General features: G+C 46.6%; 1 protein-coding gene across 1 annotated transcript; it reads right to left on the bottom strand.

Moving 5' to 3' along the window:
• Positions 1–8,908: 8,908 nt before the first annotated feature.
• On the bottom strand, positions 8,909–15,162 carry LOC136004364 (uncharacterized). The gene is made up of 2 exons (XM_065660836.1): positions 14,753–15,162; positions 8,909–13,394 (listed from the first exon to the last, which is right to left on the bottom strand). Exon 2 carries the CDS (start codon positions 10,664–10,666, stop codon positions 9,608–9,610), a length of 1,059 nt encoding a protein of 352 aa, XP_065516908.1. The 5' UTR covers positions 10,667–13,394; positions 14,753–15,162; the 3' UTR covers positions 8,909–9,607.
• Between the last annotated feature and the right edge of the window lie 1,662 nt (positions 15,163–16,824).

Raw genomic sequence — 16,824 nt, 5'->3', positions numbered from 1 at the left:
TATGTGTGTGTGTGTGTGTGTGATGAGAGCAGATGGTGTGCTATGTATTTTTTTTTTTGTTATCGTGTTCATGTAAAAGTTTTTAACAGGTAGTGGTTTAACATTTCAGGCAAGAAAGGGTTAATGCAAAAGTGTGGTTGCTGACAGGTATTTATGGCTGCTGCTGAAGCAGGCAGGCAGCTGTAGCTGCTGCCGAGCAGGCTGCTGTTTGTCGCCGTGCAAAGCAGGGCGAACAACTTTTGAAAAAAAAAAAAAAAAAAAAAAAAGAGGGGGGGGGGGAGAGAAGAAAGGAAGGTAAAGTTGCAGAGCACAGGTAGACAAATGCGAATCCAGGTGATAGATTGGAAATCTATTCAGAGAGAGGCTCTGTCAAACAATGATTTTGATTGTTGCAGGAAAAGATTCTCGCCTTTCCTGTTAAGTACCAGATTAACGCTCAAGGTCAGGCAGTAAATGCTGAAATGTCTCCCTTAAATTGAAATTGCTATCTCAGTTAAGGCAAACTGTTATTTCTACAGGCATTCAGTTTGAACCCACTAGGCAGACGTTGTCATATATTTGGGGAACAGATTTGCTGTTATATTAAAAGTATTGTGAAATTAATCCTCACCCCTTCACAGTTGTTATGGAACATGTATTGGCAGAAAACCTGTCAAGAGGCAGTTGCAGTTCAGCGAGGCCAGGGAGATCCCCTGAGTGGGGTGCAATTACAACACCTTATGGGAACTGGACAGTTCTCCACTAAGGAGGCTCAAGTCCAGCTAGGTCCAGAATTGTTAAAAGAATCTATGAGACTAGCCTTGCTACTGGGGAGATCATCATCTGCGTTGAAAGGACTATTCATTGTTCCAGGTGTCATCGATGCTGATTATATGGGTGAAATTACGTTAAATTATTTATGCATCTTTGGTGATGAACAAACTCCAGCGGTTATTAAGCACTTTGTACAAACAGAAGATAAAGCCTTCTTTTAAGGCGTACTATCGAGATCCTAATACAGTTCTGTGGCAGGGACCGGCAGAAGTAATATATCTGGGCCGTGGTTCCACCTGTGTTTCTGCTCCTGCAGGACCCTTGTGGGTACCATCCAAGTGACTAAGACCGGCTGTTGCAGAAGCTCCAGTGACGGCGTCTCCGAGCTAGTGTATGGACCCTGACTCGCAGACCCGGGAGGAGCGTTGCTTGCGCCGAGCGCTACAGCCACTAATAGAAGAACTTAACTCCTTAGTCAACACAGAGCTTTCATTGAGCACGGTCGCCCTCCTAGATCTGGTCCATGGCCACAGGCATATAGTGGTACAACTGAGATTGGTGATACAACAAGTGCTTCGATAACTCTGTAGTTTTTGTCATCAGTGTGACCCTACAGTAGAATTGTATTGTGGTGGTTGTCAGTCTATAAGGCATCTTCGCCAGAGTTAGCTGAAACAAAGACTTTTTGTATAGTCTGTCAAATTATCTTTTATGTAACCTGCTTATAGCGCTTCAGAAATATTTAGCTGATTTTAGAAGTTTCACTTCATAGAGCTGCATATACGTTTGCTTTACAAGCTGCTTCGCTGTTATAGGTCTCATAATTATAGGGGTTTTGTTACTTTGTTATGCTTTGCATTGTTGTTCTGCTTGTTTACAATGACTCCTGACTCAGTCCTTATCCCTTTATAAAGAAAAAGGGGGAATTGTGGAGGATTGGCTTGTCGAAAAAGGTCAAAAGGTCACACTCCCATCAACGAGCTGAAACAAGACATCTGTGTAGAGCATGGTGCAAACCTCTCACACCAGATAATGAGGAAATGAAGGACACCGGCAAACAGCAACATACTATGACCAATCACAGCCAAGGCCACTAAGCGATAAGTGCATGAGAAGGAGGATGGTGGGGGGGTGCACGGTGTAGCTGCAAAAAATGTGGAAGCTACTGACCAATGTTCCTGTGACATGTACAGGCTACAGACCAATGATCTTGTAACATGTGGAAGCTACTGACCAATGTTCCTGTGACATGTACAAGCTACAAACCAATGATCTTGTAACATGTGGAAGCTATGAGCCAATGATCTCTGTATGCAGGGTATATAAGTGTCCATCTGCTTAGCAATAGATGAGACTTGTTGGTCATCATCGGATGAGCTCGTCTCCCGGCGATTCCCACAGGAAGACATTCTTCCAAATATCTAAATACACAGAACAATGCATGTTTTATAACAGGGAGGCGACATTACAGTAACTGATGCCAAGCATCATAAAATGGGTTGGTAGGGACCTTAAAGCTCATCTAGTTCCAGACCCCTGCCACAGGCAAACACCTTCCACTAGACAAGGCTGCACAAAGCCCCATACAAATACCTGCTCTGTAGAGCTGGTGGTGTCAGGACATCCAAAAGTGAATAGAGAGTAAGCTGAAGTGATCACCTGGATCAGGGCAATCCCAAGCACAGCTATAGGTTGGGCAGAGAAGTGATTCAGAGCAGCCCCATTGAAGACTTGGGGGTGTTGGTCAATGAGAAACTGAGCCCTATTGGCAGATCCTCTGCTCTTGACCAACCAGGTGGCTTTTGGTAATTGTGCATTCGAATGTTTGAAAGTCCCACTGATACGCGGATAGACTCCACAACTTCTTAAAGTTGTAAAGTAGGTATGCTTTTATCCAGCGCTGAGACGAAAGCTCCTCCAAAGGCATGCATGCCTCAGCATCGTTTCCCTTTACATTTATCTTCTAAAGTTATATATATGCATGAGGTTGCACAACACACCTATACATATTCATGTCCTATCCCCGCTTAGTATTATAATGAGCTAAGAAGTCTTTTGCGCCTGCGAAGTGCCTCCTAGTGGTCCTGGGCAAGGGTCACAAGATGAAGTAAATGAGTCTTCCTCGAGCCTGAACTTTTCACCTCTAGCCGTCACGCATGCTCTTTAGGAGTCTGGTCAAAGTCCAAACCACAAACCTGTCTGTTTCTCCCCCTTATCAGTAGCTTAAAGTCCTGGTACTGCATGGCAAGCATGATAGGTATTTGAAAAGAATACTTTCTGTTAAACAAACAAAATTCCTTTAACCCCCTTGCACAACCCCTTTGTACATTGGTCAACCCTCTGCATCACCACCACCCATTGCTCTCAGTGTAGTTTTTAACAGCCCATTGTACTATTCGATTTTCCCAGAAGCTGGTGTGCGGTAGGGGATGTGATATACCCACTCAATGCCATGCTCTTTGGCCCAAGTGTTGTCTATAAGGTTGTTCCAGAAATGAGTCCCACTGTCTGACTCAATTCCCTCTTGGGGTGCTATGTCGCCACAAAATCTGTTTCTCAGTGCCTAGGATAGTGTTCTGGGCAGTGGTGTGGGACAGAGCGTATGTTTCTAGCCATCCGGTGGTTGCTTCCACCATGGTAAGCACATTGCGCTTGCCTTGGCGGGTTGCTGGGAGTGTGATATAGTCAATCTGCCAGGCCTCCCCATATTAGAATCATAGAATAGTTAGGGTTGGAAAGGACCTTAAGATCATCTAGTTCCAACCCCCCTGCCATAGGCAGGGGCACCTCACACTAAACCATCTCACCTAAGGCTTCGTCCAACCTGGCCTTGAACATTGCCAGGGATGGAGCACTCACAACCTCCCTGGGCAACCTATTCCAGTGCCTCACCACCCTAACAGGAAAGAATTTCCTCCTTAAATCCAATCTAAACTTCCCCTGTTTAAGTTTTAACCCGTTACCCCTTGTCCTGTCACTACAGTCCCTGATGAAGAGTCCCTCCCCAGCATCCCTATAGGCCCCCTTCAGATACTAGAAGGCTGCTATAAGGTCTCCACTCAGCCTTCTCTTCTCCAGACTGAACAGCCTCAACTTTCTCAGCCTATCTTCATACGGGAGGTGCTCCAGTCCACTGATCATTCTTGTGGCCCTCCTCTGGATTTGTTCCAAGAGTTCCATGTCCTTTTTATGTTGAGGACACCAGAACTGTACACAATACTCCAGGTGAGGTCTCACAAGAGCAGAGTAGAGGGACAGGATCACCTCTTTCGACCTGCTGGTCACACTCCTTTTGATGCAGCCCAGGATACGATTGGCTTTCTGGGCTGTGAGCACACACTGCCGGCCCATGTTCATTTTCTCATCGACCAGCACCCCCAAGTCCTTCTCAGCAGGGCTGCTCTGAATCTCTTCTTTGCCCAGTCTGTAGCTGTGACTGGGATTGCTCCAACCCAGGTGTAGGACCTTGCACTTGTCATGGTTGAACTTCATAAGGCTGGTATCAGCCCACCTCACAAGCGTGTCGAGGTCCCTCTGGATGGCAACCCTTCCCTCTAGTGTATCAACTGAACCACACAGCTTGGCGTCATTGGCAAACTTGATGAGGGCACACTCAATCCCACTGTCCATGTCAGAGACGAAGATGTTAAACAAGGCCGGTCCCAACACCGATCCCTGAGGGACACCACTCGTTATTGGTCTCCAGACCAGTATTTGTACTTCAGTACATGTACCAGTATTTGTACTTCAGCCATCGTCCTCCATACCGAGGCTTTAACTGCTTGGCTTGCTTAATTGCAGCACATGTTTCACAGTTGTGAATAACCTGGGCAATAGTGTCCATTGTTAAGTCCACACCTCGATCACGAGCGCATCTATATGTTGGATCTCTGCCTTCATGGCCTGAGGTGTCATGGGCCCACTGAGGGAAAAAAATAATTCACCCTGATGTTGCCAATCTAAGTCCACCCAAGCCACTTCAGTCTTAGCAGCTTTATCCACTTGTTGGTTGTTTTGGTGTTCCTCAGTGGCCCAACTCTTGGGTACATGTGCATCTACATGGCGTACCTTCACCACCAGGTTCTGCACCCGGGCAGCGATATCTTGCCACAGTGCAGCAGCCCAGATAGGTTTACCTCTGCGTTGCCAGTTGCTCTGCTTCCACTGCTGAAAACATGCCCACAGGGCATTTGCCACCATCCATGAGTCTGTATAGAGATAAAGTACTGGTCACTTTTCTTGTTCAGAAATGTCCAAGGCCAGCTGGATGGCTTTCACCTTGGCAAACTGACTCGATTCACCCTCTCCTTCAGCAGTTTCTGCAACTTGTCCTCGAGGACTCCATACAGCTGCCTTCCATCTCCGATGCTTTCCCACAATACGGCAAGACTGATCAGTAAACAAGGCATATTGCTTCTCACTTTCTGCCAGTTCATTATATGGCGGGGCTTCTTCAGCACGCATCACCTTCTCCTCTGGTGACATTCCAAAATCTTTGCCCTCTGGCCAGTTCATGATAACTTCTAGAATTCCTGGACAACTGGGATTTCCTAATCAAACTCATGTAATTAGTGTAGCCCACTTACTCCATGTAGTATCGGTTGCATGATATATAGAGGAGACCCTGCCTTTGAACATCCAGCCCAGCATGGGCAACCGGGATGCCAGGAGGAGCTGTGTTTCAGTGCCAGTCACTTCTGAAGAAGCTTGAATCCCTTCATAGGCTGCCACTATCTCTTTTTAAGTTTGGTTATAGTCAGCCTGGGATACTCTGTATCCCTGACTCCAAAAACCAAGGGGTCGACCTCGAGTCTCCCCTGGGGCTTTCTGCCAAAGGGTCCAGGTAGGACCATTCTCCCCAGCTGCAGTGTAAAGCACATATTTTACATCTGGCCCAGTGCGGACTGCTCCAAGGGCTACTGCATGAACTATCTCTCGTTTAATTTGCTCAAAGGCTTGTTTTTGCTCAGGGCCCCATTTAAAATCATTCTTCTTCTGGGTTACATGATAGAGGGCTTATAATCAGACTGTAATTTGGGATGTGCATTCTCCAGAACCCCACAGCACCCTAGAAAGCTTGTGTTTCTTTCTTATTAGTTGATGGAGACATTGCTGTTATCTTGTTGATCACATCTGTGGGGATCTATGTCCATCTTGCTATTTTATTCCCAAAAATTGAATCTCCTGTGCAGGTCCCTTGACCTTACTCATGGCAAAACCAGCTTTCAGAAGGATTTGGATTATTTTCATCCCTTTCTCAAAGACTTCTTCCGCTGTATTGCCCCACACAATAATGTCATCAATGCATTGCAGGTGTACTCTGCAGCTTGCCCCTGTTCCAGTGCAGTCTGGATCAGTCCATGGCAGATGGTAGGGCTGTGTTTCCACCCCTGGGGCAGTCGGTTCCAAGTGAACTGGACACCCCTCCAAGTAAAAGCAAACTGTGGCCTGCACTCTGCTGCCAAAGGAATTGAGGAAAATGCATTGGCAATATCAAGTGTGGCATCCCACGTGGCTGCCTTTGACTCCAGTTCATATTGAAGTTCTACCATGTTCAGTACAGCAGCATTCAATGGTGGTGTGACTTCGTTCAGGCCACGATAGTCTACTGTTAGTCTCCACTCTCCGTTAGACTTTCGCACTGGCTATATAGGGCTATTAAAAGGTGAGGAGGTCCTACTGATCACTCCTTGATTCTCCATTCTATGGATCAGCTTATGGATGGGAATCAGGGAGTCTCGGTTGGTGCAATATTGCCGCCGGTGCACTGTTGTGGTCGCTATTGGCACTTGTTGTTCTTCGACCTTCAGCAACCCCACAACAGAAGGGTCCTCTGAGAGACCAGGCAAGGTGGACAGCTGCTCAATTTCCTCAGCCTCCAAAGCAGCTATACCAAAAGCCCATTGGTACCATTTTGAGTCTTTGAAGTACCCTCTCCTGAGGTAGTCTATGCAGAGGATGCATGGAGCCTCTGGACCAGTCACAATAGGGTGCTTCTGCCATTTCCTCACAGTCAGGCTGATTTCAGCCTCTAGTACAGTCAACTCTTTGGATCTTCCTGTCACTCCAGAAATATGAATTGGTTACACTCTTTGATAGCTTGATGGCATCAGGATACACTGTGCACGAGTATCTACTAGAGCTTTATACTTCTGTGGGACTGATGTGCCAGGCCACATGATCCACACAGTCCAGTAAATCCAGTTGTCCCCTACCTCCACCTTGCTGGAGGCAGGACCCCTCTAATAATCATCACATTGGCCACTTACATCTTGTTCACAGGGATTAGTCTTTATCACAGGACCTGGAGTAAAATCAGCTCTTCCACTCCATCTGGGAACCTGCTCTCCAGAGACTGAAGCCGCAGCTCTCATGGGGTGATCAGCCTTGACCTTCTTTCTCCTCTCCAATTCACGCACCTGTTCCTCCAGAGATGAGACATGTTTTCCATCCCATTTCATCATGTTTTCTCCATGATCCCGCAGGTAAAACCATAGGGTGGCCAGTGGCATATACCTTCTCTATCTTCTCTCTCAAGCAGTAGGATGCCTTTTGTTAATGGCTGAGACGTGTGTTGGTACACGTGAGGAGATGGATAGATCAGACAGTTCGTCTCTCAATTGTTTGAGATCCTGGGACAGTTTTTCCACAGCTGAAATGATGGAAGGGGTGAGATTGTCTTTGAACTCTTGGAGTTCGTGAACCATTTCATCCACTGTTAGTGGCACTATGTCATTCCAGGTTACTCTTGCCAATGAATGGGCATATGATGTTGGTGCATTCTGTGTAAATTTCTGCCACATGGGTCGTGTACATTCGACTTCATCTGTATCTATGGGTACATCCCTGTTATTCGGCTTGATGTGATAGATCATCTCTACAATGGCTGATTCCTGCGGAAGATCAACGGACAGCACGCTGATTAATGTAATCAGAAACTGACGTTTATTCACTTCAGAGCACTGCCTTCTATAGCTTCCAAGCTTGGTCACGCGCTTAAGGTTTACAATGATTGGTTTCTACACATGATGCAAAGACAGCTGATTGGTTCCTTCTTCAGCAACCAGGAGCAACACTAGCTGATTGGTCCCTTCTTCAGCATCCAGGAGTTGTTTCCTCTTGCAGAACTTCCGCATACGTGGCCATGACTTTGCTCTGAAGTAACCGGAACTAGGCCATTAGTCCTCACTACGAACTCTAACCAATGGCAAGAGCCCTGGATCACTCACGTGCCCATTGCTTGCTAAAAAGCCCTCAACAAATTCCCCTTCTTTATTTTGAGTGATCCAGACCCTTTTAATCATTCACGATACTACAGACATTAAGCAATGCCATACTATACTAATAATAACAACAAATACTATAATGCTTAATAATATCGTAATGCCTGATCTAAACAAATCTGCACACCACCCAGTAATACCTAAACTTTGGAGCCAACCATCCAAACCATGATTGATCATTAATTTCTTCATGTTATCTTTTAATTGGGATAGTTGTTGATGAATTGAACTAGAATGGTCAGATAGATTCATACCCTAGTTGTTCTACTGATCTTTTCTGTTGCTCGGTTTTACTTTTTTAAGATGATAGCATAGCCCTCACACTGGGAACAGACATAGTCAGCTTCCCTATATAACATGGCACTCTCTAAACGTTTTTTGGTACCCCTTGCTAAGCTCTATGTCCACAGATTAAAAAATATCCTTTAGGAAATTGTTTTGCCGAATTATTATTCCAAATAGAAAATTTACTACCTAGGGTCTCAGCACCTATTGCTCCATTACAATATCCGTTTTTCTATAAATTTTATAATCATAATTACTCGACATACTGGTCCATTGTTTCCAAATATATTTCTTATAAAAGTTTACCCCTGTAGGTGCTGATCCCCCAAAATAAAAACATGACCCATTGCCTGCTAAGGATCCTGTCGTGGTTTAAACCCAACCACAAACCTCGTCCACTCACTCCCCCCCTTCTTGCCCTCCCCCTGCTCCTGGAGGGACGGAGAGGAGAATCGAAAAGAATGCAACTCCCACGGGTTGAGATAAGAACAGTTTAGTAACTAAGGTATAACACAAATCACTACTGCTACCACCAATAATAATAATGATAAAGGAAATAACAAGGGAAGAGAATACAACACCTCAACACCAGCTGACCAATAACTCGCCCCACTCCCCCCAGCCGAGCACCGACCGATACCTCGTCCAACCCTGCAGTCCCTCTAGCCCTTCTGGGTCCTTCTAAGTTACATCCTGGGCATGACGTGCTGTGGTATGGAATACCTCTTTGGCTAGTTTGGGTCAGGTGTCCTGTCTCTGCTTCCTCCCGGCCTCCCCTCCTCCCTGGCAGAGCATGAGGCTCAGAAAGTCCTTGGCCAGACCAAACATTCGAGCAGCAACTGAAAACGTCAGCGTTATCACCACTGTTCCAAGGCCAAAAGATCAAAACACAGCACTGTACTAGCTCCTAAGAAGGAGAAAAATGACTGCTGCTGCTCAACCCAGGACATTATCCACCCCTTATTCCATACCATTCACATCATGCTCAGATCCCACATCTTCAATATGCCATCACTCTTACATATATATATACATCTACATATACACAGAGAAAAACATCATTTCTTAGTGCATGGACCTATAAAGCTACTGAGTCCATCTGATCCATGATGTCAGGCTCCATCTCTTGCAACAGTCTCTCAGAGCAGGAGAGGCTGTGTGCCGTGTTCACACTCATGAATAACCTGGGCAATAGTGTCCATTGCTGAGTCCACCCCTCGATCATGAGTCCATCTCTATGTCGCATATCTGCCCTGATGGCCTGAAGTGCCATGGGCCCACCAGGCTCAAAATAATTCACTGTCCCCTTCAGCAGTTTCTGCAGCTTGTTGCTGGGGACTCCATAGAGCTGCCTTCCATCTCCGATGCTTCCAAAGCACTGGAGGGGCCCAGTGGACCAGATACTCTCTCATACTGTCCCACACACCCTGCCACTCATGGCTGTCCAGCCTTGGGGAAGATCTCTTGTTCCTCCCATATTGTGGTCCAACCCCAGACAAGAAGCAAACCTGACTCTGCTTGACTTCTGAGATCAGACAAAATGGTGGTGGGTAGAACACGCTCTGTGTGTGTGCCAACATGCTGATCCCCATCACAATCAGCAGGCAGGTCCCAAGGGTACCCACAGGCCATTCAAACCCTTCAGAACTCTCCAATGACGCTGCTGTGCTTGTCCCTGGGGCTGGTGCAGCTGCTGTGCTTGCCGGCTCTCCCACCACCAGCTTCTCTTTTCCTAGGCGCAGCTCTTCCTCCTCTGCCTTGCTGGGAAATGCTGCCGGGGCTCCTGCATCCTCCTGGGGTTCGGCGGGCGGCTGCCGGGGGACGCTCTCGGCCGCTGCCGGGCTGGGCTCGGCTGCGGGGCTGGGTTCGGCCGCAGGGCTCGGCTCCTCCGCGGGGCTCGGCTCCTCAGCCGCCTCCTCCTGCTGCTCAGCAGCTGCCTTCCTCCCGGCCTCCGGCCCCGCTCCCGCCGCCGCCTGGTCCCCGGGGCCGCTCTCCCGGGCCGCTTCGGCCGCCGCCGGCTCCCGGGGCCGCTCCCCCTCGGCTCCCCGCAGCCTCACGAAGACGGAAGCGAGGACAAGGGCCAGGGCGGTGAAGAGCAGCTGGACGGCCTGGTACAAGTCCACGGCCACGTCCATCCCTCCCTGCTGCTGGAGCCCAACCGTATTACAAGCCATTGCCATAAAGTACAGTGAAACAAAAACCTTAGCCCAAGCCCCACACTTGATAAACACTACCACAGGGAATACTGGCTCTAAGTAATGTACTACATTCTGAAGCTCTGAGAGCAAGAGAAACAACTTTGAGAGCCAATAAATCAGCACTGTGACGACTATTAATCTGATCATCTCCGTCGTTATCTCAACCCTTCGTGCCCCACGTTGGGCGCCAAAAAGAACTGTCGTGGTTTAAACCCAACCACAAACCTCGTCCACTCACTCCCCCCCTTCTTGCCCTCCCCCTGCTCCTGGAAGGACGGAGAGGAGAATCGAAAAGAATGCAACTCCCACGGGTTGAGATAAGAACAGTTTAGTAACTAAGGTATAACACAAATCACTACTGCTACCACCAATAATAATAATGATAAAGGAAATAACAAGGGAAGAGAATACAACACCTCAACACCAGCTGACCAATAACTCGCCCCACTCCCCCCAGCTGAGCACCGACCGATACCTCGTCCAACCCTGCAGTCCCTCTAGCCCTTCTAGGTCCTTCTAAGTTACATCCTGGGCATGACGTGCTGTGGTATGGAATACCTCTTTGGCTAGTTTGGGTCAGGTGTCCTGTCTCTGCTTCCTCCCGGCCTCCCCTCCTCCCTGGCAGAGCATGAGGCTCAGAAAGTCCTTGGCCAGACCAAACATTCGAGCAGCAACTGAAAACGTCAGCGTTATCACCACTGTTCCAAGGCCAAAAGATCAAAACACAGCACTGTACTAGCTCCTAAGAAGGAGAAAAATGACTGCTGCTGCTCAACCCAGGACAGATCCCCAGAGATCTAACTCCTGAGGGTCCCAAGGCATTGTGGCATTTAAGGCATTAATGATCGTTGCTCCAGCCATCCCCGTTTGATTCACTTCCCCATAACAGCAGGCTGGTTTGTTTTCTGGAACAGTACAATCATAAATTCTATGACATGTCTGATTAATGAAAGAGCTATTTAAAACCGTCCTGTTATTTATCCAATTGGTCCAGTCCGCCAGGCGCAGGTAAGGGACACTGATTAACCCCGATTTTAAGGCACTACCACAAATTACCATGGGAGGTTCTTCCCTTTCTCCTGCCATGTGTAAATAATTTAACACATATAATGCTTTTGCCAAGTGTTCACTAGGTCCTACACCACTCTCCCCTGTTTTTTGCTTAAGTAACAGGTTTTTAAGGGACTGGTGAGCCCGCTCAACAATTGCTTGTCCAGTGGGTGAATTAGGGATTCCAGTGAGATGTTTCACACCACAAAGCGAGCAAAAGCAGTGAAACCTAGCAGAAGTATAGGCTGGAGCATTGTCTGTTTTAAGAGATAGGGGTACACCTAAGACGGCAAAAGAGGCGTGAAGGTGTTTCGCAACATGGTGACAAGTTTCTCAAGTTTGAGCGATGGCTCAAATTGCCATGGAAAAAGTATCAACCAAGACATGAACATATTTTTGGCATCCAAATTCTGGAGTATGAGTGATGTCCATTTGCCAAAGTTGCAGCAGTAAAATGCCTTGAGGATTTACTGCAACACCAAGGCCAAAGCCTGTCTGTTGACATGCAGGACAAGAGTTTACAATTCCTTTTACTTCAGTAAGATTATTCTGATTTGAAGTCACTTGAACCTTTATAACATGTGGCATACCAGTGAATCCTACACACCATGAAACCGGTCGGAATAATGAGAATTTAACAAATGTGCCCAGTATACTTGTCCATTACCCATGGTCACACATAATAGAACAGATATTACAAAGATTTCTGTCATTGCCATTTCTTTACGTTGTTGAGTTCCGGGGCTTTATACGTTTCACTGGCAGCCAGTATGGTCCTGTTGATAGCTGTACACAGCCGTATCCTTGACCCCATGTCAGCAATGGCACTGGTCCTTTCCACTCATTATCATGTAGATCTTTATATAGAACCAGTAGTTTGGGCAAGGAATAGTTCGTCACGTGGAGAAAATCCTTGCATTCCCCCCCCCTTTTTTTTTTTATATATATCTTTTAGATTACCCTACTTGAGCAGGGGATTTGGACTAGATCATATCTCCAACATATGCCAGCCACAGGCTGCTGGGCCTGCCCTTTTTCTCCTGGATGGCTCTCTGATAACAGGGGAGGCCATCCCTCACATCAAGGCCTGGCATGACGTGTCCCCAGCGCTCAACACCTGCTGGGTTGCAGCCAACAGTGGAGCTAAAGGTTCTTCTTGGTGGCAAACACAGAGGCCAACCCAGTCTTGCCCTTGACTGTGGTAGCGGGCATTTGGCCAACCTCAGTCCTTGCACCTTGTTGTCAATGCAGAGTTTCACCTGCTTCATCCAGTAACAAGTCACTACTATGGCAAAGCACATACAGATTTACATTAGCAGAGTAACTATTACAGGGTGCAGCAGCATGTTGAAGATGCTGATGGCAGCGAGGGACTAGCCAAAGAAATTTCTTACCAGTGGAGTTCTCTCACCCTCTTAATTTGTTCCATTACCTGCTTTATAACACTACCGTCATATTAGAATCTTTCTAGCTTTTGCCTTAGCATTTTCTAGCAGCTGCTGCAAATTTGCATGCCCTAACACCTCCTTTGCAAGTGACAAATCCATACAATACAAGGTGTAGTTTCATATTAGCAACTGGCTAGTAAATACAGGTGGTTTTATACACAAAATCACAGCCTCTAATAATAGCTACTTTACAAGTACACTTATTCAAGTTGTTACTTTTCAGTTGCGTCCAAGTGATGTTTTGCAATCATTCGTTTTTCTCTTATTCTGCTTGGGGTATTCACGGTCGGCTCCTGTAGCTGAGGCATTGGGTTTTTCCACTCGTCTGTCCAACTCATGGCAAGGCTTGACAAACTTTGCAGGCAGCCGCCATGGACCTGTAGGTAGGAGGACACAAATATACCCCCTCTTCCAGGTTATCAGTTTTTGAAAAGTAGACAGGTTAAAGTGTTTCCTTAAGGTAGAGGCATTCTGATGCAAAAGGAATGTAAAGCAGCTGCAGAAGTAAACTGCACATTTTTAACAGTCAAGGAGTTTGCTGCATCATTACCCATTTATTTATTTTTATTTTTTTTTCTTCTTTCTCTGCCACCCTGATGCTGCTTAGGTGACGGCTGATAAAGCTTGTGGTTGCACTACCCTTCTCGCTTTTTCAGTTAGCAGTTCTTGTTTCAAGCGATCTGTTCCTCCAAGTGTTGGATTCACCCCCAGGTTACTTTAAACACACTAAGCAAGGCTCCTACCATGTGCCCACTGTGTTGCAGGCACTCTTTAGGCTTTGTCTGTGGTGTCTCTACAAACTGCCTCAATACTTCAACAGATGGAGAGGTTTGGTTTTTGTTTCTTGGGTGTTTTTTTGTTTGTTTGTTTGTTTGTGGGGTTTTTTGTTGTTGTTGTTGCTGTTTTCCAAAGTTGTTCACCCTGCTTTGCACGGCTACAAACAGCGGCCTGCTCGGCAGCAGCTATAAATGCCTGCCTACTCCGCAGCAGCTACAGCTGCCTGCCTGCTTCAGCAGCAACCATAAGTACCTGCCAGCAACCGCAGTTTTACATTAACCCTTTCTTGCCTGAAATGTTAAACTGCTACCTGTTAAAAACTTTTACATGAACCCGACAACAAAAAAAATACATAGAACACCATCTGCCCTCATCACACACACACACATACGTATGGGATCCCACAAGCACACTCCACACAACTACAATACTTGAAACACAAAATCCAGACAATCATTACTCCCACTACACAGTCCCACGTACAGAACGTGGCACAAGGACCCTGTGAAGACTATCAGGAAACCAGCTCCAAGAAGCATCATCGCAGTGCGAGGTGGCAGGCTCAACCTTAGCGAGCGTCCCCGCAGAGGCTCTGCCTCCCCCACATCGCATGAGGCTTGGGCTTTTATACTGACCAAAATGCACACTCATTCCGACACAGGTGGCCAGCCTACGTCAGAAGAAGTGGCCAACAATATCTATAAAGGTTTCCAAGCGTCAATAGAAACATAGACATATTTGCCAACTTCTAGTACATCACAGAGAGACTATATCAAATGAGCTGTATATGGGGCCGCAAGTCCACTGTCCGCCACAGTCCGCCTGATACCCCTGATAAGAGCATACGAGAGACCTTCCCACCGCGGGTCTTGATCCAGCACATACATCACAGGGAAAGCACACAATACATCTGCATCCCCCACCCATCTCGCTTCTCCCTCTACAGCTGCCCATTTACCATGAGGATCTGGGGGATATAAATCAGACTCCTTTTCCAGATCGATAGGCCCCGGGTCAAAAGGATCATCTTCATCTCTGTCCTCAGTCTTCGCAGCCGCGGCGGCAACTGGCGGAGGTTCGGGGGGGTGGGGGGAGGGCAATGGGTCCTGAAGGAGAAAACGGATTAGAGTTGATCTGCGACGACAATTGGGCTTTTTTCTCGGACTGAAGATGTTCCAGGCGCTTGATTAATTCCTGGAGCTGTTTATTGCCCTGTCCCTTTAAGGATCTCGTGGCAGTTGCTATCTCAGCTTCTTGTGGAATCTCCGGGGTCGATCCCGGGGCGGACGGAGGAAGAGGCGGGTATAAGGAAAGAGGGGGCGGAGGGAACTTCGTTTCCTCCTCCTCCTCCCCTGATTCCTCGGTATTAGGTTGGGGAGTTTTTACTGCCACCTCCTGGTTGTTCCCCGAATCAGACTTGCCTTTCACCTCACAAGGTGGCTAATTTATGAACCTCCTTGGTTCCCTTGCTAATTTCTTCCCATAAAGCAGATCCAATCTGATCCCAGGTGTGTAGCTCAAAAGCTGCACCCATTCCCGAAATTAGCTCCCGGTCCTTAGCCCATTTTAAAAGGGCTTTTAAGGTACCGTCATCATATGTTAGTCCTCTCTTAGAAAGGATATGTTGGAGTTGGAGGAGCTTTACTACTGCCGCCTCTTCTTTAGACAGTGAGACTCCCATCTCCTCCCCGACCGCTCACCTAATCAGGGTGAGATTCCCTCTCTCTTCACGCCCTGAAGTAACCAGAACTAGGCCGTTAATCCTCACTACAAACTCTAACCAATGGCAAGAGCCCTGGATCACTCACGTGCCCATTGTTTGTTAAAGAGCCCTCAACAAAAAATGGTACAACAAATTAACAAACATTTAGATATTGATCGGCAATTTCATACTCCCTACCACCCTCAATCAAGTGGTCAGGTAGAGAAAATGAACCATCTAATTATACAACAAATTGTGAAATTGGGTCAGGAGGCCAGTCTACCTTAGCCCCAAACACTTCCATTAGCTCTGTTGAGAATTCGAACTAAACCAAGAACTCGAGAAGGGCTGAGCCCTTTCGAAATTCTGTATGGATGACCATATGGAGTCCAACAGGGAACGTCTCTTCAAGTGGGAGAAGAGACTATGAATAACTATATAATAGAGTTAGGAAAACAACTCAGAAAAATTGAAAAATATGTGGCTGGAACTTGAAACAGAGGACTGGATAGTCCCATGCATAATATACAACCTGGAGATTATGTATATATAAAATCTTTCAGAGCCACAGGGGAAGAAGATCTCGAACCAAGGCGGAAAGGGCCGTTCCAAGTACTACTCACAACTTACACAGCTAGAACAAAACGTCTGGATTCATCATACTCGAGTCAAGAAGGCTCCGAAGGCTCCCTGGAAAATCACATGAAGCAGTAATAACAGACTGAAATTAAAACTAACTCACGAAAGATAGAGTGATCCATGGGTGTCAACACAATGTTGCAATTGTAATCAGAATATAAATCCAAATTTCACTTATTACCTGGATATGAGATAAGGACAATGTAGTGCAAGTGCTACACATATTGCATGAAGCTTGGCCCAATTATTATAGACACATATTTAAGTAGCATAGTTAGTTAAAATAAAACAGTTATTGATATTAATCCTTTATACCTATACCATGGTCCAAACCATAGAAAAAGAAACATCAATATTGGGGTCAAACACGAATGTCTGGCTCACATGGGCAAACAAGACAGGGTTACTGACTTCTGTCTGACCTTGGCACAGGTGGGAAATCCTTTCCAAACATGCCTAATTGGTATACCATACTTGTGCCCCTTTGATTTTCAAGGATGGGTAAGGAATGACTCAATTTTAAATCTTACCACAGTAATCAAAATGGTCAAGAGAGCTCGAGGGACCGATTGGACAGTTGCATCAGCCCAAATGGGTATAATAATAAAAAACTTAAATCGTTCCACTATCCCAATGCAAGAACTCCAACTCTTGGGAGCTGTATAACTTTTAATACACAGTCAAGCAAA

The sequence above is a fragment of the Lathamus discolor genome, chromosome W, assembly GCF_037157495.1.
Source record: "Lathamus discolor isolate bLatDis1 chromosome W, bLatDis1.hap1, whole genome shotgun sequence".
Classification (NCBI taxonomy): domain Eukaryota; kingdom Metazoa; phylum Chordata; class Aves; order Psittaciformes; family Psittacidae; genus Lathamus; species Lathamus discolor.
The sequence above is the reverse complement of the archived record's forward strand: the minus strand, read 5'-3'. Positions and strand labels throughout refer to the sequence as shown.

Excerpts from the sequence above, each read along its gene's own strand:
- LOC136004364 (XM_065660836.1), bottom strand. The coding sequence starts at position 10,666 with ATGATCAGATTAATAGTCGTCACAGTGCTGATTTATTGGCTCTCAAAG.